This window comes from Canis lupus, chromosome 20 (genome assembly GCF_011100685.1).
Source record: "Canis lupus familiaris isolate Mischka breed German Shepherd chromosome 20, alternate assembly UU_Cfam_GSD_1.0, whole genome shotgun sequence".
NCBI classification, from domain to species: Eukaryota; Metazoa; Chordata; class Mammalia; order Carnivora; family Canidae; genus Canis; species Canis lupus.
The window spans coordinates 16,072,900-16,097,695 of record NC_049241.1 but is presented as its reverse complement, the minus strand read 5'-3'; the positions used below and the strand labels follow the sequence as shown (position 1 = coordinate 16,097,695).

Sequence of the window (24,796 nt, the reverse complement as noted above, 5' to 3'; positions counted from 1 at the left end):
AAGATGCTTTAAAAATAACACTTAAAAACTCATTTGGAAATTGTAAAGTCTCTGATAATTGTGAAGTATGTGTTAAGTGGGTAATGCATATCTAATTACAAATGAAAATGCTAGATGGCTTTTAAACTTTTTTTATGTATATTAAAAAAAGTAGCTAACCAAAGTGGGAAAATACATATTTTTTTCTTTAATTTCTTTTTTTTTTTTTTCTTTAATTTCTTAAAAGAAAGTTGATAAATCAGTATTGGTTTTTCATTATCATTTGGGAAAATCACTAAACAATATTTCAGTGAAATTAATATTCTGAATTTGTCTTAATGTACTAATAACGACCAATTGATATATCAAGAAGACTTCATCTTTGCTTTTTTTTAAGATTTTATCTATTTATTCATGAGAGATAGACAGAGAGAGAGGCAGAGACACAGGCAGAGGGAGAAGCAGGCTCCATGTAGGGAGCCTGATGTGGGACTCGATTCCAGGTCTCCAGGATCAGGCCCTGGGCCAAAGGTGGCGCTAAACCACTGAGCCACCCGAGCTGCCCTTCATCTTTGCTTTTAAAAACAATTCACATGTTAAACAAGGGGATGTGGTTGAATTACAGCAAGCCACTATTATATTTTAAAAATCAACTGGGAAGCAGATTATCCAATGTTTTTACTTCATTTTTTTCTTCATCATCACTACTAGACATCTATTTATCTACCTTATCAGAAATGATAGTCTGAAAATTCAGGCCTCCTCTCACCTCCCACCTCTACTTATATTCAGTAGGACCTCGTCTTTTTGGTCCATTTGAATAAAATTGCACATTTAAGCTGCCAGATTGAGCTGGGGTAAGAGAGGCAAATGTTAAAAAGTAAGGTATTCATTCTATCAAAACTGAGAGTTTCTGATTTACAAAACTAAGGGAGAAATCCAAAACTGAAATGCTTATTTGTTACTCTTGTACTATATGACAAATGGTTTTGAGGAAGTTATGAGCATAGCCCATAGAGACTTTGCTTCTGAGATTTACAAAATGGATTGGGAATTATGACAAAATATTTGTTTGCATTAAGGAATCAGATGAAATAATTTCTGAGATTTATTGTCAACATATCTCCAATGTTACCTAGTAGCAATTAGAATCACATATTTTAAAAGTAAATACAAATATAAAGAAGTTTTGGTGCCAACTCCTGGAAATGTTTATCATAATTTAAGATATTAATTTATACACTATATTTTTCCAAGAAGTATAACCTATATAGAAAACTATAAAACACATAAATATTGCAATGAAGCATGACTAAGCCTGGTCCAGAATATTGCCAACACCCCAGAATACCCTCTCCTTTATACTCTTCCAGTTACTATTCCTTCCTCTCCACTATCTTGCTTGTAAATTTATAATTAAACATTACCTTTTTAAATTTCATGTGGATAAACCATACAGCATATACTCCTTTAAGTCTGGTTTTGTAGCCAACACTGTTTGTGAGGTTCATCTATGTTGTTGTAGGTAGTCATTGTTCATTCATTTCCATTGCTATATATTTTATTGTATGAATATACTACAGTTTGTGAATGACATCTTCTGGCAAGGGAACTCTGGATTGTTTCAAGAGGCAAAGATTAATAATTATTTATGAATATTCTTATATATATCTTTTGGCACATTTGTGCATACATTTCACTGTCGTAAATAACATAGAGTAGAATTATAGGGCATTTGGGTATGCATATTTGCAACTGTAAAAGATAATACCAGCTGTTGTCCATACTGATTTTATTAATTTAGCCTCCTAGCTGCAATACTTTCTTGACAACACTTGGTATTGCCAGTCTTATTTTATTTTATTTTATTTTATTTTATTTTATTTTATTTTATTTTATTTATTTTATTTTATTTTATTATTTATTTTATTTTATTTTATTTTATTATTTTATTTTATTATTTTATTTAAATTCTAGTTAAGATATAGTTGCAATGTTGGTTTCAGGAGTAGAATTTAGTGGTTCATCTCTTATATATAACACCCAGTGCTCATCACATGTGCCCCCCCCCCAATACCTATCACCTATTTAGCCAATCCCCTGCCCACTTCCCTTCCAACAACCCTCAGTTTGTGCTCAAACTTTAGGAACCTCTTCTGGTTTGCCTCCCTCTCTCTTTTTTTCCCCTTTCCTCTATGTTCCTCTGTTTTGTTTCTTAAATTCCACATGAGTGAAATCATTTAGTAATTGTCTTTCTCTGGCTGACTTATTTCGCTAGCATAATACACTCTAGCTGTATCCCCATTGTTGCAAATGGCAATATTTCATTAGTTTTGAGAGCTGAGTAACAGTCCATTGTAAATGTATACCACATTTTCTTCATCCATTCATCTGTCAATGGATGTTTGGGCTCTCTCCATAATTTTACTGTGGTTCATAGTGCTGCTATAAACATCGGGGTGCATGTGCCTCTTCAAATCAGTGTTTTTATATCCATTGGGTAAATACCTAGTAGTGCAATTGCTGGGTTGTAGGGTAGTTCTATTTTTAAGTTTTTGAGGAAACTCTATACTGTTTTCCAGAGTGGCTGTACCAGTTTATGTTACCACCAACAGTATAAGAGAGTTCCCTTTCCCTGCATCCTTGCCAACACCTGTTGTTAATTTTAGCCATCCTGACAAAAGTGTGGTGATATTTCATCATGGTTTTGATTTTTATTTCCCTGATGATGGGATGATGGGTTATATTGAACATCTTTTTGTGTGTCTGCTGGCCATCTGGATATCTTCTTTGGAAGAATGTCTGTTCATGTCTTCTGCCCACTTCTTAACTGGTTTTATTTATTTATTTATTTATTTATTTATTTATTTATTTATTACGGATTTTGGATACTAACCCTTTATTGGATATATCATTTGCATATATTTTCTCCCATTCTATAGATTGCCTTTTAGTTTTGTTGACTGTTTCCTTCACTGTGCAGAAGGCTTTAATCTTTTTTTTTTTTAAAGATCTTATTTATGTATTTGACTAATAAAGAGAGAGATCACAAGCTGGGGGAGAGGAAGGGGAAAGGAAGAAGCAGGCTCCCTGCTGAGCAGGAAGCCAGATGCAGGGCTCAATCCAATGACCCTGGGATTATGACCTGAGTCAAAGGCAGACTCTTAACTGACTGAGCCACCCAAGTGCCCTGAGAAGGTTTTCATCTTGCTGAAGTCCCAATAGTTCATTTTTTGCTTTTGTTTCCCTTGCCTCCAGAGATGTGTCTGGTATGAAGCTGCTACAGTAGAGGTCAAAGACATCGCTGCACGCGTTCTCCTCTAGGATTTCATGGTTTTTTCTGTCTCACATTTAGATCTTTCATTTATTTTGAATTTATTAACTTCCATTCCTTTTTTTTAAAATTTTAGCATTTTGGGGGCCTATATAAGCATATCTCATTTTGGTTTAATTTATTTTTTGATAGCTAAGGCAGTTGAGCAACTTCTTACATGTGTATTGGTTACCTGCAACTCCTCCTAAGTTAAAAAATGTAAATCATTTTTTTAGAGGTGCTAGCTGACTCAGTCAGTAAAGCTTACAACTCTTGGTCTTGGGACAGTAGTTCTAGTCCTACATTGACTGCAGAGATTACTTAAAAACAAAATCTTAAAATTTAAGTCACTTTTCCATTTTCTAGAGTTGTCTTCCTTTTCCTTAGTGACTAATTCTAGATCTGAGCACTTTGTCGCTTTTATATGGGAAAACAGCTTCTCCTACTTGGGGCTTGCCTTTTCACTCTCTTACAACTTGTGATAAACAGAAATTTTAAAATTCCATTAAGGTCCAATTTATCAATCTTTTCCTATATGTGATGATGCTTTTTTAAAAAGATATTTATTTATTCATGAGAGACAGAGAGAGAGAGAAGCAGAGACACAGGCAGAGGGAGAAGCAGGCTCCATGCAGGAAGCCTGACATGGGACTCGATCCCGGGGCTCCAGGATCACGCCCTGGGCCAAAGGCAGGCGTTAAACCACCTAATCACACAGGGATATCCTGCGATGATGCTTTTTTATAAAATTTTATGATATGTTGTTTTGCCCTGAATTCATAAAGATATGTTCATATATTATATTCTATAATTTATTGTTTTGTCTTTCCTACTAAAATTGCAATGCACCTAGAAATTATTTATTTATTTGTTTGCATGGTTCAGTATAGGTTCAATATGTAATATTTTTTTCCTATTAGGATCCAACTAAGCCAGCAGATATATTAAGAATGCAGTCCTTTAAAAAGTGTAATCTTTCCTCACTGTTCTATAGTGCCAAATTTGAAAGAAATCAAGTATGTATGCTCGGGACTGTGTTTAGGTTCTCTAGTCTCTCTTTCATCAGTAGATGTGTCTACCATTGTGCAAATGCCAAACTCTATTAATTACCTCACTCTTATAATTAAGTCTTGATGTCTGGTAGTTACTAGAATAGATGAGATGGATAAAGAAAAAAATGAAGTTCAAACTGTAAGCTGAACTCAAGGAGAATAAAACCGAAAGAGTATAAAAAGAATAAAAATTAATATGATAAGGTCCTATCCAGTTACTCCAGGTGAGCTTTCTAGGGGCCAAGACAAAAAAAAAAAGTTTATATCTTTCATGGAATACAAACATGCCATTATTCCTATATGCATAATTGCTCTGACTGTAGAAGCTGAGAGATGTTTCTCTTGTGAATGCTTGTCAACAGCAAAGTAGGTGATTCAGTAAATGACATTCTCCTCACAAACATGCTCATACACTTACAACACTGGATTTCTATGGTGGCTTCTTATATTTCAAAAATAATAGCTAATGTTCATTAGATACTTCTCAGACTTTTTTCCATAATATTTGTTAGGAGGCTTCCCAAATTATGTGCCCAGTTTGCTATTACTGTAGCCATTATTATCATCAGTGTGTAAATCCCACCAAACTCATGATTTCTGGCTGTAGCCATTACAACATCATTAGGTCCTCAGAACCTAATTGACTGCATGATCCAATTTAATCTATTACATGGATTTAATAGATTATATGATCTATTTTTTAGTTGAATTTCTTTAGCTGATATGTATGATATAGAAGATTGTAAATGTGTAAGTGGTAAAACACTTTGGGAGGCTGTGCAACCATTCAGATGTTAGATGATGAAAACATGACTAAGAAGGTAGCAATAAGGATACCTAAGTGGCTCAGCAGTTGAACGTCTGCCTTTAGCCAGGTGTGATTCTGGAGTCCCAGGATCCAGTTTTGCATTTGGGCTCCCTGCATGAAGCCTGCTTCTCTCTCTGCCTGTGTCTCTGCCCCTCTCTCTCTCTCTCTCTCTCTGTCTCTCATGAATAAATAAATAAAATATTTTTTTTTTTAAGAGAGTAGCAATAGAGAATGAGAAAAGTGGAGATACTTTTGAGAAATTCTGAATGTTAATAATGTTTGCTGCTAGATGCAATGTAGATTTTAAGGAATCTTAAAATGGATCCCTTAAAATAGATGGTTGATATTTATCATTCACTTTGATAAGGAAGACTTGAAGAACTATTCTCTAGAAGGAATTAAGTGTTCCATTTCAGAGATGCCATATAGTCAGATACAAGTGTATGTATTACAGAAGGAAGATCTGGACTAACCATACTAATTTGACAATGATCTGTGCGTAAATGTCACTTGAAGCCATGGGAGTACTTGAAGTCACTGAAAAGGAAAGAAAAGAGGAGAGCCCAGAAATAAATACAAAAAAATTCCAACTATTAGATCTCAAGAAATATAGATAAATATGTTTATGCTTCTAAATGGTTCCATAGTACCTGATTATATGACTTTACTATTGTATTGTAAATAATTGACTATTAATAGACTTTGTTAGACTTCATTAGACAGTGCTATAATCACTATCTATTATATATTCCTTTACTCGTTTGACCAATTATATCCTTAGAGTAGATACCGAGAAGTGGAATTCCTAGGGAAAATAGGTTTTACATTTTAAATGTGAATACATCTTGATTAACAACTCTTGAAAAACAGTTTTACCAAATTATACTTGGAGCAGCAGTGAGTATGCTGGTTTCCTTAGTCCTTCTCAATATTATACATATTTAGCATCTGATGAGTGACAAACTGTTATTGTTTTAATTTGGATTTCTTGGGTTATTAATAAAATTAACCTTTTCATACGCCTATTGAAAACTTGGAATTCTTTTTCAAATTTCCTAAACATGGTCTTTGCCTAGTTTTGTAGTGAGGGATTCAGATTTTTCTTAGGTACTTTTTAAAGTATATTAATATTTTTCTATTATAAATTATATAAAATATTTCCATTTTTATTTTTATTTTGCTTTTGATATTTTAGCCTGTAAAACTGGGATTTTTTTTGTAATTTGATTTATCTCTTATTCCCTTTAAAATTTTTGTTTTGTGACACATGTATAAAAATTTTCTGAAGCCCATGATTATGAAACTATTCCCCTTTAGTACTTTTATCCTTTCATTCATTACATTTAGATCTCTGATTCACCTAGAATTTATTTTTGTAATGAGTTTGAGGTACAACACCTAGCTTTGTTGTCCCATCTCCATCCCATAAAGCTTTCTCGTTTTTATTTATTAGTTAGTCCAGTGTTGACAAAGCCCACTTTCCACTTAGAATCCAAGTAGTTCTTAGTAGTTAAAATCTCAAATTATCCTAAATAGTTATCTACTCTCTCCACCCTACCCCACCCCACTATATATCCATCATGTCCCTCTTCGCAGGATGTAACACTATACCTGGTGACACAGTAAGCTCTTCTACAAAGCACAAAGCTGTACTACACGGTGCCGTTTCTCCTCTGGAGAAAGCCCATTTATCATCTAAAGACAAACTTTTAAAATGACAGCACTGCCTAGATCTTAGTAGTTTCTGGTGCTTTATTCTTCCTATGAATAGGTCAGATACAAAAGTTTCAAAGGCAGCCATTAAAACCAAATGCACAGTCTAAACTGGAGAAAATGACTGAAGACTTACCTTTAAGTCCATTCCATCAAGTGCATTTTAACCTGATTTATTTGGCTATATGTCTGTCCCCCTCTGCATTTCCTATATCAGCTTTATCACAAATCAGTCCCCTGCAGGTTGTATTGGAAAAGCAATATGTGTGATTGAGATATTGTTAACAACAAAGCATGTTCTGGTCCCAGAACTGCTAGATTCTGATTGATAAAATTTAATATTTTGAAGGGAGGGGAAAAAAAAGGCTATTATTCCAACTCTTTTATTTGTAGTGTGGGTGAAATTCCTTTTATCTCCTTTACTTTCATTGTAGCAGTATGACTGAGATTCCAATAAATTATTGGATGCAATATCCAGATGTCTGGATGATTTTTTGGTGCTGCTGCTACTTCTTAGTGGGTGAGAGAAAAGATAGTTGAGGTTCTGGAAAAAGTGTCAAAGCTTAGCAATAAAATAAGGATTTCATTGAACAGAAAGTAATGAAATCACCCAATTTATTTCCCTTTCACTGTTGTAATGCAGGTAAATCTTGCTTCATATGAGTCACAAAGCTTGAATGTGCAGTGGCCTGGCTCGAGTGGTGCATGGTTTATGTGTGAGGGATTGGAAGAGTACTCATAAATACCTTTAATAAAAAAGTGTGGGTGGAAGCAGCTTAGTTTTTCAAATAAAAGAAGTTTCATTTGTGTCTGGGGATCATAGCTGTTAAAAGTCAACTTTCTCAACTTTTCCCTCTCATACCACCCTTCTAATATCACTGTACTCCTGAGGAGTTATATTTGCAGTTCATCTTGATGCTCTTGGGTTCAGGTTTTATCTGTTCCACGGTGCAGTTACCTTCATCGGAGGGTACCTTCAATTTTCTTTCCCAGATCTTCTTGGGTGTCACATATCAATCATGTAGTCTTGATTGAGACATTAGTATCAAGGATTGGTATTCATGGTAAAGATCAGGAGTCAGCAAAACTTTTCTGTAAAGAGCAGCATAGTAAATATCTTTGATTGACAGGCCGAGGTCTCTGTTATTATAGAGCAAAAGCAACCACACATAAATAAACGGGTGTGGCTGTGTTTCAACACAACTTTATTTACAAAAACAGGCAGTGAGCTCAGTTTAGCTCATAGGTCATTGTAGTTTACTGAGCCCTCAGATAGACTCAGGATATATTTTTAGATGTAGCCTGCCAATGGTGACAGCTAACATTTATTGAACATATACTTTAATATCTCATATAATTTAGCAAAACCAAACGGTAGCTACTATTGTAAATCCATTTTACAGATACATAAACATAAGAAAAGATCAAGTAATTTGCTAGTATATGGTAGAAAGTTGTTTGAAGTTAAGCTCACTTTGGGACCCTAGCTTCTAACCACTGTGCCACAATGTTTTTCTAATGCATCAGTAGGAATGGAAAAGCCATGAACACCCATTTTGGTGAGATGTTTTCATTGAGTAACTTTTTTTTTAACTACTAATAAATAAAGTCCCACCTATGTTCCAGCTTATTATTCACAGGATGCTAGGTTGCTATTATTATTTCAGTTTAACTGTTTAAATTTTTTTTTAATTTTTTTTTTTATTTATTTATGATAGTCACACAGAGAGAGAGGCAGAGACATAGGCAGAGGGAGAAGCAGGCTCCATGCACCAGGAGCCCGATGTGGGATTCGATCCCGGGTCTCCAGGATCACGCCCTGGGCCAAAGGCAGGCGCTAAACCACTGCGCCACCCAGGGATCCCAACTGTTTAAATTTTTATTCAAGAAAATTAACTTACTGATAGGGAAAATATGCAGAAGACTAAAATTAAATATGTAAAGCCAGCATGAACTGAAAAAAAAAGAGACAAATCTAAAGTTAAATGAGCTGAGTTTTTAAATTATGGCTGTCAAAAAAAAATTATGGCTGTCACCTAAAAAAATGTATGATTTTGGGTAAGTTGCATTTTGAGCCCTAATTGTGAAATTAGACACTAGAAAAACTCTAGCTGTATAGCTATATTAGAAATTCCTCTGAGGATCTACTGAGACACTAAATGGAGAAGTTTCATAGTGATATATCAGTATATAATAATCATATATATAGCATAAAATGGAATTATATATAATTATATATACATACACAAAACACACATATATATAAGTGATGTTAAAAAGTCACTTTTTCTTAAGATGAGTAAAAAAAATCTATGTTTAAATGATCTAAACCAAAAATGCTATGCATTTGAAGCAAAATTTTAGAAGAAATTTTTAGATTCTGAAGTGTAAAGAGCTCTTGAGGGTCATCTAGTCCATTCCTCTGTCTTCAGGCAGAGATATTCTTTAGCCAATGCAGATGAGATCCTGTCTATTTCTTTTAGAGAAGCAATTTAGTGAAAGTGCCTATAAACCATTTTCTGATAGAAGGAGAACCTCTTGAATACAAATTGACTCCCTGATTGTAAGTGACTTTGTGATGACAAGCAAGAGAACTTTTCAAAAACACAGAATATTGAAAATATTTTGTTTGTTTTGGCAAGTCAATGGCCTTGTCTGCCTGTGGGTTCCAGATGGGGGTGCAGGTTGAAAACATCCAGAGGCTCTATCCATACTTACTATGCAGCACAGCAGCTCTTACAGTCCAAAGGTGAGCCTTAATATTTTATACCATTAACTGTGTAGTCCCAAAGATGGATTCAGGGCAGATGTTTGATGTTGCAGCATGTTTGGGTTGCTGAATACCATGGTGAGTTTCTCTGCCTCTCTTCAACATTTTAGGAGTGGCAACAACAACAACAACAAAATTTCTCCTAATCACTGGTGCTTTAGGTAATAATGCACTGAAAGAAAAACAAAAATTGATTTGTCTTAATAATATATCATATTCTCTGCTCTCTGAAAAAATAATTAAGGAAACAGCTCAAATTTAATGTGAAGCTTCAGAAAACTCCATGTGTAGCATGAAAAAAAAATTAGAGAAACATTGATTTCCCACGGGAGATGAATCAAGTTTGTCTGTGTAGTTCATTGCTGCGTTTATAGCTCCTAGAGCATTACTTGGCAAATAGTAGCTGCTTAATAAATTAGCAGATGAGACTTGTTTAAATGTCCATAGCACACTCTGTTTGATTTGCTTTCTTTAAAAGCAGAGTTCATGGGCAGCCCAGGTGGCTCAGAGGTTTAGCACCACATTCTGCCCAGGGCATGATCCTGGAGATCAGAGATCGAGTCCCACCTCGGGCTCCCTGCATGGAGCCTGCTTGCTTCTCTCTCTGCTGTGTCTCTGCTTCTCTCTCTCTCTCTTTCTCTCTCATAAATAAATAAAAATCTTTAGGAATAAAAATAAAAGCAGAGTTCATGACACAAGATTTGGATTCAGTTGTACATTTAGGAAAGGAAGTAATCTCAGGAAGCCTGGTGAAAGAGTAGGGAAGTATGTAGGGAAGGGAGAAAACCCATGAAGAGTGGGGCAATGAGTGGGTTATCACTGTGGAAAATTGTGGTTCAGTATGGCTGTGCTCTCCTATTGACTTTAGAAAACATGCCTCATGATCACTCCATCTTAGGGCAGGGAAGCTGGGTTATTACTTACAAACTCCCTTATTCCTTGGCTGAGATTCACTGCTGAGGATATTAAATCCCCAGCAGACATACCAGGGTTTGGGGCATTCTGTGCCTATAGAATAAACAATTCCTCAGAAAAGTTTCAGGCAAAGGGACCAAGGTGCTGAAAGTGACAAGCCTTCAATTATTAACGGTCTCCCAAAATGATAGGTGACTTCCTAGGTGGGCTGAGGGGTTGTGTAGCAGCCATCTACTGTGGCTGTTACAACCATCCCTTAAAAGAACCACATCACTTTTGGTTTCCTAAGTGACAGTCCTAAATGTGAGAGTATCCAAGGAATTGGTTTGATAATTACATTTATTTTGTAATTTTAATTTAAAAAGGTTACAGATACATTCTTACCTAATAAGCAAGGGGATATGCAAAAGTTCAAAGATAATAGTTCAGGAATTTTGCATTTCCATAAACTTGGCTCTAGCATTTCTGAGTAAACAGGGTCTTTTTCAATGATTTCTACTTGATTACTGAATAAGTAATTGGACTGAACTTATTCTATCTTTAAAATAAGCAAAATACTTAATTGAGACAATTGGACAGTGATCTCCTTGATTAATCATTTTACTAAAGATGCCAATTAATAGTCTCTGCTTATCTTATAAAAGAGCAGGCCTAGGTTGCTAAGTAGGTAACTTCTTTTCTACAGTGACAGACGTCTGGCATTGAAGAGCTGTTTGACACAGTATATTAAACAAGTGACTTCTGGCATCTCACTTAATCCTAACAATGATCTAATAGTAAGTATTTTTTAAAAGAAACATTTTATAGATTCGATTTACCCATCTATTGTTTTTTCAGCAAATGTTTATTGAATGTCCTTCTGTATCAGGCACTGGGCATATTAGAGAACATTGAAAGTAGGTGAAAACAAATCCCTGGGTGGTGCAGCGGTTTAGCGCCTGCCTTTGGCCCAGGGCGCGATGCTGGAGACCCAGGATCGAATCCCACGTCGGGCTCCCGGTGCATGGAGCCTGCTTCTCCCTCTGCCTGTGTCTCTGCCTCTCCCTTTCCCTGTGTACCTGTCATAAATAAAAATAAAAAAAAGTAGGTGAAAAATAAAGTTTATAGTTTACAGTGTCTCATAGTTAGACACTGTAGTTAGAGAGCTAGATTCAAACACAGGCTGATCTGAATCCAGAACTCAAATATTTTTCTTTCAACTATGTGACCATTCTTTCATTTTCAATAAAAAGTTATGTTCCCTTTGCTCACGGGTTTGCTTCTCTTTCCTGGGGCATGCACAGTCTTTTATAACCAAATTTCAGCGGTGACCTGCCATGGTATCTGCCGTACTGTGTTGGTTGCACAGACCAATCCTAGCACAGTGCAGTGGGAAGGGACTGGATAAAGCAGTGGATACCATCAGTAGGTTCATCGAGGTTCGTTTTGGAGTCTGGCTACTAAATCATCTTTTAGAATAAATCCTAGCCTCTTCTCTATGATCCAACAAAAATTGTATCCCCTTTTCAATCCCTAAAGAAAATACTATGGACTGTATACGTAATATTTTCTATTCACTCAATTACTTTGGAGTTATAACTATTTCCTAATTCATTAAACATGTATTTGTTGAATACCTGTTTTTTGTGAGCACTGACCTAGCTACTGTGGAGAAAGCAAGGTCCCCATTTTCCTGAAGCTTATAATCTATCTAGGAAAATTTTGAAATAAATTAAACCAGTAATCATTTATGATAGTTATTAGACTTTGGGGGGAAAAAGAGAGGTTGATAGGAAGCTGCTACCTTAGATTGATTGGTTGGCCAAGAGAGGCTTCCCTAACACACAGGCTGAGATTTGAATGTCAAGGGGAATCCAGCCATGTGGGCATCTGGGCAGAAGTTATGAAGCAGAAGAAACAATAAGGCCAAAGGCCATAAAGGGAGGAAACACTGTGTTCTAAGAAACAAGAAAGCAAAGTATCTATTGTGTCTGGAGTTTTCTGAACAGTGGGTGGAAAGTGCTAATAGAAATCATATCATGTGGAGTCTTAAATAGCTTAGTAAGCTTTTTAAACTTACTTTTATTTCTCTGAACTCATTAATCATGAATAGAACATTTATTGAGTATCTACTGTGTGCCAGCCCTGTGCTGGGTACTGGGAACGCAAAAAAGGCCCATATGCTCATTTTGTAAAAGGAAGTCACACTGGGGCACCTAGGTGGCTCAGTTGGTTAAGCATCTGCTTTTAGTTCAGGTCATGATCCTGGGGTCCTAGCATTGTGGAGCCCCTCCTGCAGCTCTGCAGGGGGTCTGCTTCTCCCTCTGCCCCTATAGCTGCATGACGCTGCTCTCCCTGCTTGTGTTCTCTCTCTGTGTGTGTCAAATGAATGAATAAAATCTTTAAAACAAACAAACAAAAAAGGAAGTCATACAAACAATTGCAGCAGAGTAATGGTAAATTATAATTAATTCATTAATTAATTCAAGCAATTTACCTTTTTCTTTAATGTATTAAATCCACCCATATTTTTGAAGCAGCTGTCTGTGAGATGCAGGCTATGTGATCTGCTGGTGTAAGTCTGAAACAGACAGCCCCAGTTTCACATTTGACAGAAATGAAACTGTAGCTCAGACCAATTGCATTTCTATGAAACTCCTCTCAGTTGGCACTCTCTGCTTTTAACATCTAGATGAAATCTACTCACTGTTCTCCAGGAACATCAGTGTTCACGTTCCTGCATATCTTGGTGAAGAGACATTCCTTCCAACCCTTCTAACTCCCACTCTACCTCAGCTGAGGTCCTACTCCCTGCCCAGTTCTTATAGTCGGTTTTCTTTCTCAATCTTAGTCTTGATCTAAAAGAGGAACAAATGCTTCTTAATTGTGCTCCAAATAACACACCTGCTAACATAAAAACTCATCCACACAGTCTGTGCTTTGTATTGGCACATTTGTGGACGTTTGAGGGAGGAAAGGGTCACTGACACTAGAAGGACATAAGTGGGGACCTGGGTGGCTCAGTGGTTGAACATCTCCTTTCAGCTCAGTTCATGCTCCCTGGGTTCTGGGTGCCACATGGGGCTCCCAGCAGGGATCCTACTTCTCCCTCTGCCTATGTCTCTGTGTCTCTCATGAATAGATAAATAAAATCTATTTTTTTAAAATGTTTAAGAAGGACATAAAGCATCTTAAGTTGAAAGGACTTTTCCTACAAGTCCTGCAGCTTTCTGTAAGTTGATTTTCCTCTTGTTTTTGTTCTTTCCCTTCCCTCCATCCCTGTTCGTTGCTCACACAGTGTGTGGTCAGTGTGCGGTCCTTTCAAATATATCTGGTCTCATGATCCACCATTTTCCCAAGTCAGATTCCCAAATTTCAGGCATCTATACTTTGTGGGGTTTAAAATATCCATGTACCACCAGTTATTTATTCTTTCCCAGTCAAACTGCTTTCATTTTTAGTAAGTAAATATGTTAGAAAGCACATATTTATTACCACTGTATCTAGAAAATTAATGTAATTCGTCAGAAATAAATGGGAACTCTAAAAAGCACCATGTAGCTATTAAAATTGAAAAACGTGTGTTTCCATAACACTCAAGTGCATTGCCAAAGAACCAATGATAACTACCACACACAATGATAATCTCTTTTTTGTTTATCTCTCAAGGTTCCTATAAATACTAAAAAAGATGACAAAGTGCTTTGGCAAATACTGGGATTTTATTTGAAAGAGGCTCTAATGCTCTCTTTCTGGCTCTGTTTCTGGGTCTGTGTCTCGTTCTTTCTCTTTCTCTCTCTCTGTCTCTTTTTCTGTCTCTAAATGACAATGTATGCAAAAGTCCTTACCAGTGGACCTTAATTACCCTGAGGGCTGAGCTGGAGAAATCTGCAAAAGAAATGCAGATTGCAAATGTGACTCCAAAGACCTTGCTCTGAGTAAAACAATTTGATGGAAAAATAACAGTATTTAGCAACAACCCTGAAGTCAGTCTCCTTAATTCCAGTACTGCAAGTTCCTGCAAAGTGAAGTCAGTAGGATAGAAACTGTCTTATGTGTGTGTGGGGGGGTGGGGGGTGGGGGAGGGGGGTATCTTTGAAAAAGTGCTCTCATTCTATACTCCTTCTAGAAACAGGAGTAGTAACACATTTACCCAGAGGCTTTTCCCCATTACCTCGAAAACTCTACCTTTTATTTTCTACATAGGTTGCAAATTTTGAAATCAAAGTTTCTGATTAAACCATCACAATGAATGAAAGGGCTTATTCTGGGCTGTGTCTGAAAAGAACCATAGTTTGTGTGGCTCGCATTAACCACTGTTATCAAGGGGCCTGGAGCCTTGCTTCATGGAAATCACTCCCTTTTCTCTAATGCCCAGCACCGAAGCAGGCCTGGAGGAGCTAGGAGTAGGATTGTTCCAGAAGGGACACAAGTTCACCTCATTTCTCACGAAAACTTCGATATCCAGCGCTCTTTGCTGATGACCTAGCACAGGAGCTAATAACAACTGAGCTGTAGCCAAACTCCCTCAGAATTCCAGGCAACCAGTGGGTCAGTTTAGCTTTTTTGCTACCACGTTCAAAAACTTAAGAACCCAGGCTATGATTCTCTTCCCCAAGAGGCAAGATAGACTGTGCTCACTCACTTTGGAAAAAAAGAAATTCTGCTTTGTGTTCCTCTTTTCCCCTTCCTGCCTTTCCCTCTTCTTCCATGGAGTGGACAGAGTGGTGTTCTGAATCTCTGAAAATGTTTCTAGAGTCAGAGTGTGGGAGGAGTCCTTATCCTGCCCTCTTCTCACTGTGAGGTCCTGGCCAAGTTCCTCAACCTTTTGTTTACAAAATGAGAGCCATAGTAGGTACATGTCAGGGCCACTGCAAAGATTAACCATGAGAATGTTTATAAAGGTCTGGGGCTCTGGGAGGAGGTCTCAGGAAATAAGAATTCGCCTCCCCCTATGCTAGACAGCCCCTCTCACTGCACTTTCCATAGCTCTTAGTTGTTCCATTCACATGTTTAACCAGAATCTAATAAAGACCCACTGTCTTTCGGATTAGCTAGTTTGCTGTCTACACTAGACTCCAGGTTTTCTCTCTGCCGTGCAGGACTCTTCAGCAAAATCCTCCAATCTTCTTTTTGGTAGAAAAACATACCTTGACACACACAACTAAGTCTACATCTTCCACATACTGTATTGCATCCTTTATTCTTCTGAGATTTTGATCCGTTCTGGATACTCCCCTTTTGCACTTGAGCTATATTTGTATCATTCATTAATCGTAGGCAATACAAACAGCTCTAAGAAATCTCTTTAAAGATTACTGACTAGAAAGGAACTAGTACTGTCCTTCCTACAGAACAAAAGATGGGAAAATGAACATTTGCCAAAAGGCACAGGCCAAGACCAAGAAGAAACAAGGGCAGTCTAGGACTTTTCTGGTGACTCAAATAACAAGCCAAGAGGTGATTTCTGCCTCCAGCTGGGCTGTGGTGCTTTCTGGGCAGAGAGGTTCAATGACCCTCCATCTAACAATTCTTGTCAAGTTGGCAGAACATGCTCTCTAATAAAGTAACAACATGATGTGGCAATACTTGGAAGAAAATCCACATACTTTTGACTTTGGGCCATTTTTTAAAATTTATTTATTCACAGAGCATTTGAACTGGCCACTAGGTGGACAGAGAAGGAAATTCCAGGCTCTGTCTCTAAGAAAATATGTTTGTTAAATCATCAGACACTGAAATGAAACCTTTATAAAAATTCTAAGCATCCAACTTTTGGTGATGTGCAAGTATATCATCAATAACATAATTTAAGTCCCCAGCTTCAGGTATTTTGTACTTCATACCTTTTAAGCATGTTAAAGACATCACAACACTAGCCCTGTGAGATAGGTGCTATTACTAGTTTCATTGTAAGAGTAGAGAAAACTGAGATAGAAAGAAACTAATTAATGAACCCTAAATCTACAGCAAATGCATGGTGAAGCTAACATTTGAACCCACAGAGTATGGCCCTAAATTTGTGCTCTAGATAATTTTGTTTCATCGTTAATAACTTTATACAGAATTCATTAGTGAGTTGTTTAATTTTTGCATGCTACTTAGATTGCTTCTTTTCTTTCCAGAAACTGAAGACCTCCACTGCAATGTACAGTTAAGTAATCTGAGTCTCAGTCTATATTATGCTGTCAAAGTTATATCATCCCATTGTTCCTTCTGCTTCTCTTTCATTCAGCTGGTATTAGCTGTAGGGAATATACAGATTTAGAAAGAGACAAGTTTGGGAACAGGCCATATCTAGTACTTGCATTCTTTTTTTTTTTTTTTTGTCATAGATGCCCCTGCTTTCCTAGCATTAGTCAGACAAATGAGTCCTTTATAGAAAATCAAATTCAGTTTTATGTGTGTATTTTAATAGACCAATTAAGTATTTCATAGTTGCTCACAATGTTCTAAATAATACATGCTTATCTCTCTGAAAATGCTTACCATGCTCTATATAATAAATGTTTATCTCTAGATGCTCAGCTGATAGGAAAGAATATATCAGCCCCTCCTCTTTACTATCCTATATATTATTTTCTTAAGCACCATAAGGAAATGGTTCTCAGTGAATTCATTATTCCCAGGAAACAAAGAAACAACTTACTTGCTCTTCACTTATTTATGAAGTTTTATAAGAATCCTTTTATATCAAAAAAAAAAGAGGGGGGAGGAATTTTAACTTGGATTGTAAATGAATTTGACACCAGAAACTCTTAAAATACCTCCTTACTTCTTGCTTAGATATTAGCATTCCAAATTTATGTTCAATATCAAGACTCAGCTATTGCCTCTTTTACAGAATTTGACAATGGCACTCTGCTTTATTAGGTTATGTCATGTTATGTTACTGAGTTATGCTAGGAAACACAATAATATCATGAACACTGTAACTGAGTATATAGCATCCTGAGAATGACGGTATAAAATGAAATTGGTCTAAATAGAAATATTTTTGTATGCCACTTAATAAAGTTCTGGGAAAATTAATTACAGCACCAGGATCTTCAGCTTACTTCAAACCACCCAAGAAATAGGAAAGAGTAACATGACCCATTTGATATTCTCCTCGAGTGGTCCTCTTCAAAGGAGAAAACTGATGGAAAGATGTGAATTCAGAATAACCTTACTATGATGTCTTGATATTCTTAAAAAAGAGTACTTTGATTTCAAAAGTTTCATATATCACATCTAGGAGTTCAGTGAGACTAATACAGAACTAGAGAATTATTCTTGGTCTCTTTCACCATTTCCCTTTTGCTGGGGAGGGCATCAGCATTTTCTTACCCGGCAAAATGTTTTTGCCGTAGGCCAAAACAAAGCACATACCTCCAACGTGCAAACTGCATCAGGAAGGTGAACAAGCACTCTTTGGTCCTGTTGACTCCAGTGCAAACCTTCAGTGCTAAAACTTCACAGAATTTGCAAAGGGAGAATAGTATTCTACAGGTGCAAAACAAAGTACAGTACAAGAAACCTGGGAATTTAAAATCAGATTCAGCGTTCTCAAAGTAACAAATAATTGAAGCTGTTTTGGGGGTGTAGAGAGAAAGAAAATAAGAGAGAAAACCCCTTCTCGGGTTTAGGGGCAGACCTTATGGTCTGTGTTGTGGGGAAGCTCTGTTTAGGAAGGCAGTATAGTCTGACGGTTAAGCAAATGCCCTCCAGAGCCATGATATTTGGAATTTAATTTTACTTCCTTTACTTAGAAGCTCTGTGAACTATTGAAGATCTCTCCATTTCTGAGTGTGGTAGTAGGAGACAGAGGGAGGTGAACTTTGCAAAAGAAAGGGGGAGGATCTGGGTTTCTCCCTGTTCCTGAACCAGAACTGTAGTGGAAAGTCTGTAGGAGACAGAGAGAGCAGACATAAACAACAGAGAGGGAGTGGAACTATAGACTTTTAAGAACTAAATATCCAATATTTGATTTCACGGTGTTTGGATTGCAGCCTACTAAATCCATAAGATTAACAGAGGCACAAATATGGTAGTTGGGGTGGTGGTGCTTCCTATTACTGTGTGTGTGGGCCGGGCTGGTGAGATGCATATATCTCTATGTAGGTCAAGATAAGGAGCTGAGTTCCTTGTTTGCAGGGACACGAGGGTGGAGATAAGTTGGGAAACATACCTGGAGAAGACAGAACAAGGATTCTGAAAAGTGAGGATATCAAAAATGAAACTATTTCTAAATCTGAAAATATAGTACCTCCTTCCCCATTCCAGGAAGTTGCAGGATTCTTTGAAAAGTCACTAAGCTTTTGTGTTTGTTTGTTTGTTGTTTGTTTGTTTGTTTGTCTGAACATGGAGTGGCAGTTTTTGCCTACTTATATCTTGCGAATGGCAGGGGAGACCCTAGTTAACATTTGGAAAGCAGAATAGCATCATGTTGAAGAACGTGAGCTCTGGAACCAGACTACCTCCATTTCAGTTCTGTCTTGATATGTAGAAACTGTGTGGTCTTTGGTCTGCTGCTGATCATTTAGGAGCCTCTGACTCTTTGTTAAGTGAATGGGATAGCAGTACCTGCATTCCAGAATTCATGAGAATTCAATGAAACTACTTCACTGAGTATCCGGCACATAGTAGTTATTCTTGATATATGAAAGAAAGGGAGAAAAATAAAGATTTAAAATATTAAAATACAATAAAGTATAACAAGTAGCTAAAGGTCCAATTTATATTATTACTCAGATCTTGAACAACTCAACTGGGGTATGTCCTGCTTGCAGCATGCACACTTTCCCAGTGAATATCTTTTCCTATCCTCAACTTTGCAGGTGTCGTCCTCCTGGTCTGGTCAATGTACCCCGGGTACCCAGAGCCGTCCTCCAAGCTTATGAGAGTTGGCAAGCCACTGGCCTCCTTCTGTGTCAGGGGCTGGTACTGCCAAGCACATCCTCTTGATTGTGATCCTCAGGCCTTGGCAGCAAATAATACAGTTTTCTCACTTTAATTAGGCTGAGATTCATTCCTACACATGGCAGCTGCAAAGATGTATTCTCCTTACAATTAGATGCTGCAACACTTAACATTACTTGGATTTAATTTTAAGTACATTTTGGTGGCCCTCATCCCTCCTCTGCACCTTGGTTGCTCCAGGAGAGAGCATATGGCCTTGTAATTCTTTAAAGCTTATTTTATGGGCCATTCTCAGGCACTTCCTGCTGGCCTTTGGAACAGAGCCTTGTTTGTGACTGCATTTTTGCTTATGCTCCTGCCAAAAGCTTCCTCCAAAACCAGCAATAAAACCACAGGATTCGATAAGCCATGGTCATCAGAATGGCTTAATGAGAGCAACCTCAACAATTGGGGTCTTTAACAACAACCTACACTGCAGGACTTATACCTTGAACACAAGGACAGCCTGGGCAGGTCACCTTTGTGGCTTATGGGAGTTTCTCCAAATAATACAGAATTTGAGACCGATCTCACACTAAGCTATTTTCTCTTAAGCAAAAATGGATAGGACAAAAATAGAAACTGGTGGTTCTTTCTGGGCTTTCCTGATAGAAGAATAAATCTAGAGTCTTAAAGGGTGTTAGAGAGCAAAGAAAATTTCATTGGATGCTCAAATGGCTACCTAATTCAGTCAACCTTGCCTCAAAATATCTGAATTAGATCATGTCTCCTGCTAGCAAAAAGACACTTGAAATACAAGTTAGATACTTAAAACAGATCTTGATCAAAGCGTATTCACATGAGATGGCACCTGGTTTAAATACGGCAAAATTATATCTTGTCTATCATCTATGTGGCTATTAAACAGTTTTAAAATCTGAATTATTAATTAAAGCCTATGAACTAGTACCGTTTTGGAATGACAGTGTTTTGATAGCTAACAAGACTTGTATGACTTTTGAGAGATGTTGATTTCCTTTCATGTCAACTATTAGATGCCCCATTGTAATCGTAAAAGGCAAGAAGAAATTATGTTGCACGTGGATCCTGTATAAGTGGAAATGAACACAGAATATATTAAAATCAGTGGTCTTATCAACAATGTGTTATAATGGCTTCTGATTAACACTGAGAACATGATTGATATTACTGGGAGTATGGCACACTGACAATGTGACACTGAGAAAATTCAATCCAAAGCTTGTTAATTTCATAGAACCATTCAATTTCTCATTACTCTTTTGTGACAGTTTTTGTTTTTGTGACCATTAAAAAGTAAAGACAATTTAATGGGACCTTTCAATAATGATAGTAGGAAACAACATTTTTAAATCCTCATCTGTTATTACTACTACAAATAGAAACAATGAATACAATATATTGATTTTTGGTTTTAAAAAGAGTTTGTTAACTTGATTCTTACTGAGTCACTTTTAAAATTATGCAAACCCAACCCACAAAGAACTCTGAAGTCAAGGCAATAGTTCACATCAACGGTACCAACATATGTAGGTTGATTTAACTTTTCTACTGCCAAAGAAGAGAGGGCACATATTTGATTTAAAATCCTCTTTTAACTCCTAACTCTCAGAAACTAACTAGGGGTGGTGTAAGGGGAGGAGGGCGAGGGTGGGGGTGAATGGGTGATGGGCACTGAGGGGGGCACTTGATGGGATGAGCACTGGGTGTTATTCTGTATGTTGGTAAATTGAACACCAATAAAAATAAATTTATTAAAAAAAATCCTCTTTAAGAAATAGACAAGGCATGCCAGGTCCTGAATTAGTGTAAAGCTAATAACTGATAATCAAGAGCAGGTGGAGGAAGAAAAGGGGGTGTAGCTGGGGAAAAGTAGGGCTTATCTTGGTCAAATATTTGTATTATTAAAATAGGGTACATATAAGGGTTACCAAATTTGTGTATCAGACTTAATCCATTTCTTTCATTGGACTCTTTTCATGAATAGAAAGCAAATCTACAAAAAAGAATACTTATTTGGTAGATACAGAGATAAACAGCATGGATGCTTCAAATTGAAACACCCACCTACAAAAAATTTTATTGGAACCAAAATATGCTGTTAAAGTTGTGTTTGCAAATTTGAATATCTCAACTTTGTATCAGTCAGAGGAAAATATAACAGCATGACGTCATGAGTTAGTGTATCATAATCATAATAATTACCATATATTGATCACCTCCTCTATAACACACTATAGGTTAGATACTTTAAATTCCTTATTTTATTTAATCCTCATAACAACACTGATAAGTAGGTATATTTATTGCATTTTTTCCCTTCTTCACTGATTTACCCAACACTGTCATCTGTTTCATTGAGAAATTTGAAACCACCCTGAAAAACTTTCTCATCTGACCAGCAAATAATTCTTACAATTTTTCTCTTCTCTCTGTCTCGTTCTCTGCTTCCCTCCCTTTCCTTCCTTCTTTTCTTTCTCCATAGTCTTCTACTCTACTTCTAAAAATTGAAGGTTTTCAGGGACACCTGGGTGGCTCAGTGGTTGAGCGTCTGCCTTTGGCTCAGGGCATGATCCCCAGGATCTAGGATGGGTCCCGCATCAGGCTCCCCACGAGGAGCCTGCCTCTCCCTCTGCCTGTATCTCTGCCTTTCTCTGTGTTTGTGTGTCTCTCTCATGAATAAATAAATAAAATCTTTTAAAAAATTGAAGATTTTTAGAGTTTGGTTCTAGATGATTGACTACCAAATTCTCATGCGAAAAATTTAAGAGTCATCCCATGGGGATTACACACATTCCCATCGCTTTAAATACTGTATGCTGATAGATTCTATTCTTATAGATCTAGACCTTGCCTCTCCTCTGAGTTCAGGGCTCAGATGTTATATAGCATACATGACATTGTCATTTAAATAACTCATGGATGAGACACACATAATATATTCAAAATAGAAGTCTTTAATCTCTCTAAATCACACCACTAATTTATTTCAATTAAACTCCAGTAAAGTTGTTTAAAAATGAGCAAAAAATGCACACATAATTTATATACTTTATAATTTTTTAAAGATAAAGAGAGGTGTAGGTAAAGATTTAATAATCTCTACTCGCATATCTCCTATTCTTCCCTTGTGATAACCAAGGTGAATATTAAAAATACATATTCTATAACTTTCTCTATACCAATTAAAAGAGATCCTCCTTTTGACTTTTTTCTCTCACAAAAGTATAATGTCATAGCAATATTTAGCACTTTTTTAACATAATAGTATAACTCACTTTCCAAGAACTTTCCACATTAGTCCTTTATATTTAAAACATTCCTTCTAATCATTGATGGCATTCCATTCTATGAATGTTGCAGATGTTGCTCAACTGCTGCACTGATTTATTATTTAATTATTTCCAGGTATTTCTTTTGTACTTTTAATATAATCCCAATATAATGTAATAGCCTCAGCTGCCCTGATTTTTGCAATTTCTCATTGTTCATTGCTGACTATGTGCCCATGAACATTGCCTCATTTCAATATTGTGAAACTTTCCTGCCATTTTCTACATCTAGGTTTCAGAACCTGTTTTTCTTTCAGCAAGAAATATTTACCCTGTTCCATAGCACCATTGCATGGCTGCCTCTTTCTCATCCAATAGATCTGCATTCTGTTCTTTTCATTCACAAGATATGTCAGTTGGGATAAAAGGTTAAACTGCTATAACACAGAGATAAATGCTTCAAACAAGATAGGAGTTTACTTATCCCTACTATAATGATCCAAAGTGGATGTTCCAGATTGGCTGTGGTTGTACTCCATGCAGTCACTCAAGTACCCAGGTTAAAGGTGGCTCTTTCATCTTCAACAAGATCTTTCATATCATTGGCAATCTACGTGCTGGTGGGATAGGTGGAGAATGTAAAACTATGGATATTTCCTTTCATACATAATAGATGGAAGTTTCACTCATTGTCTGCTTACCACATTAATTGCAAAGATGTCTAAGAAATGTATCCTCTGATTAGAAAAATGTATTTGATTTGCTAATCTATTACTATGGAAGAAGGAACAATGCATTTTTGTAGGTAACAGCACTCCTCACTCCACAATAATTATTACAATTTATGGATGTACATTTGTTTTTTAACTTGTATTCTAGTTTTCCTATTAGATAATAAGCACAATAAGGGCAAGGTACATGCCCGATTTATTTACTAATGTATCTTCTCTCCTTAATACACTTCCTATATTTTTAATAGGTGTTCACTACAAATTTTTTAAAAGAGTAAATGAGTATTAATGGGATTTTACAGGCTAAAAAACTAAAGTTCAAAGAAGTTCAACAGTCCTGGAGACTGAATGATGATTCCAGGAGTGTGGAAAGAATATGTACTTCATGTGGATGGTTTAATGAGATAACTAGTTAGCTTCCTTCTAACAGTGAATTTCTATGATTCTTTAATATTGTAGGAAATTACAACACTCCAAACAAGATCATGAAGCTGCTTTGTGAAGGAGTAGAACAAGGAAATTAGAAAATATACCTTCTTTCTCAATGGTTCAGTCACATAGAACTCTTTCCACACACCATTCCATCCTAAATTCTCACAGACCCCATCTGCACATCAAATACCAAACATTAATCTAAGATGCTAGAAGATTGCAGCAAACTTGCTACATACTTTTGTTTGTTTGTTTTTTATCACACCTTCCCTGGGTAAGGAAAGTAAATATGTGCTGGGTTTTAAAGATTTCCTGCTGGGCTACAGATTGCCTGAGGAATAAAAGTAAACAGATAGTAGGTAATGTTAATAAATGTCTTCATCACATATTTGATTTAATTATATTAAAAAGAAAGAAGAAAGAAAAACAAGATTTTTAGAGATAACAATCAGGGTAGATAAATTAATCATCAACTAAATCTCCTGGTCAGTCAAGTATGAATGCCCATTACTGTTAAGAATAAAAATAAGTTGAAGATTATACTTTAAAATGTTTTTTTACTGCAAGATAATTCTAAAGCTGTTTTGTTTGTTTTCCAAGATATTGAAGACTTTGAAACCAAAACAAGAAGCATGGTATCCGTCCGAGAAGGTCAAGGTGTGGTGCTTCTCTGTGGCCCACCACCACACTTTGGAGGTATGGTGGGGATTAATTTGGGTCACACCATTAATGTGGTCACTACAGGTGTTAAAAAAGGCACATCATGTCTTGAAGTCAATGGTAGCTCTTTATCTACTCAAAAGGACCTTGAAAGCTCTTCACGTTCATCCTACTATATCTAAATAGTACTAATCTAAATCTCTTTTTAAAGGAAATTTTGGTTTATGCAGTCACTCAACAAGCATGACCTTAA

The 24,796-nt window shown here is 36.5% G+C and overlaps 1 protein-coding gene across 2 annotated transcripts in view; it reads left to right on the top strand.

Annotated features, from left to right (window-relative positions):
• CNTN6 (contactin 6) overlaps positions 1–24,796 on the top strand; it is a 270,512-nt gene that overhangs the window by 131,098 nt on the left and 114,618 nt on the right. For both annotated transcript variants that reach the window (XM_038565825.1, XM_038565826.1), the window contains exon 5: positions 24,484–24,579. In XM_038565825.1, the coding sequence (XP_038421753.1) occupies positions 24,484–24,579 (96 nt within the window). The remainder of the gene's footprint in view (positions 1–24,483; positions 24,580–24,796) is intronic.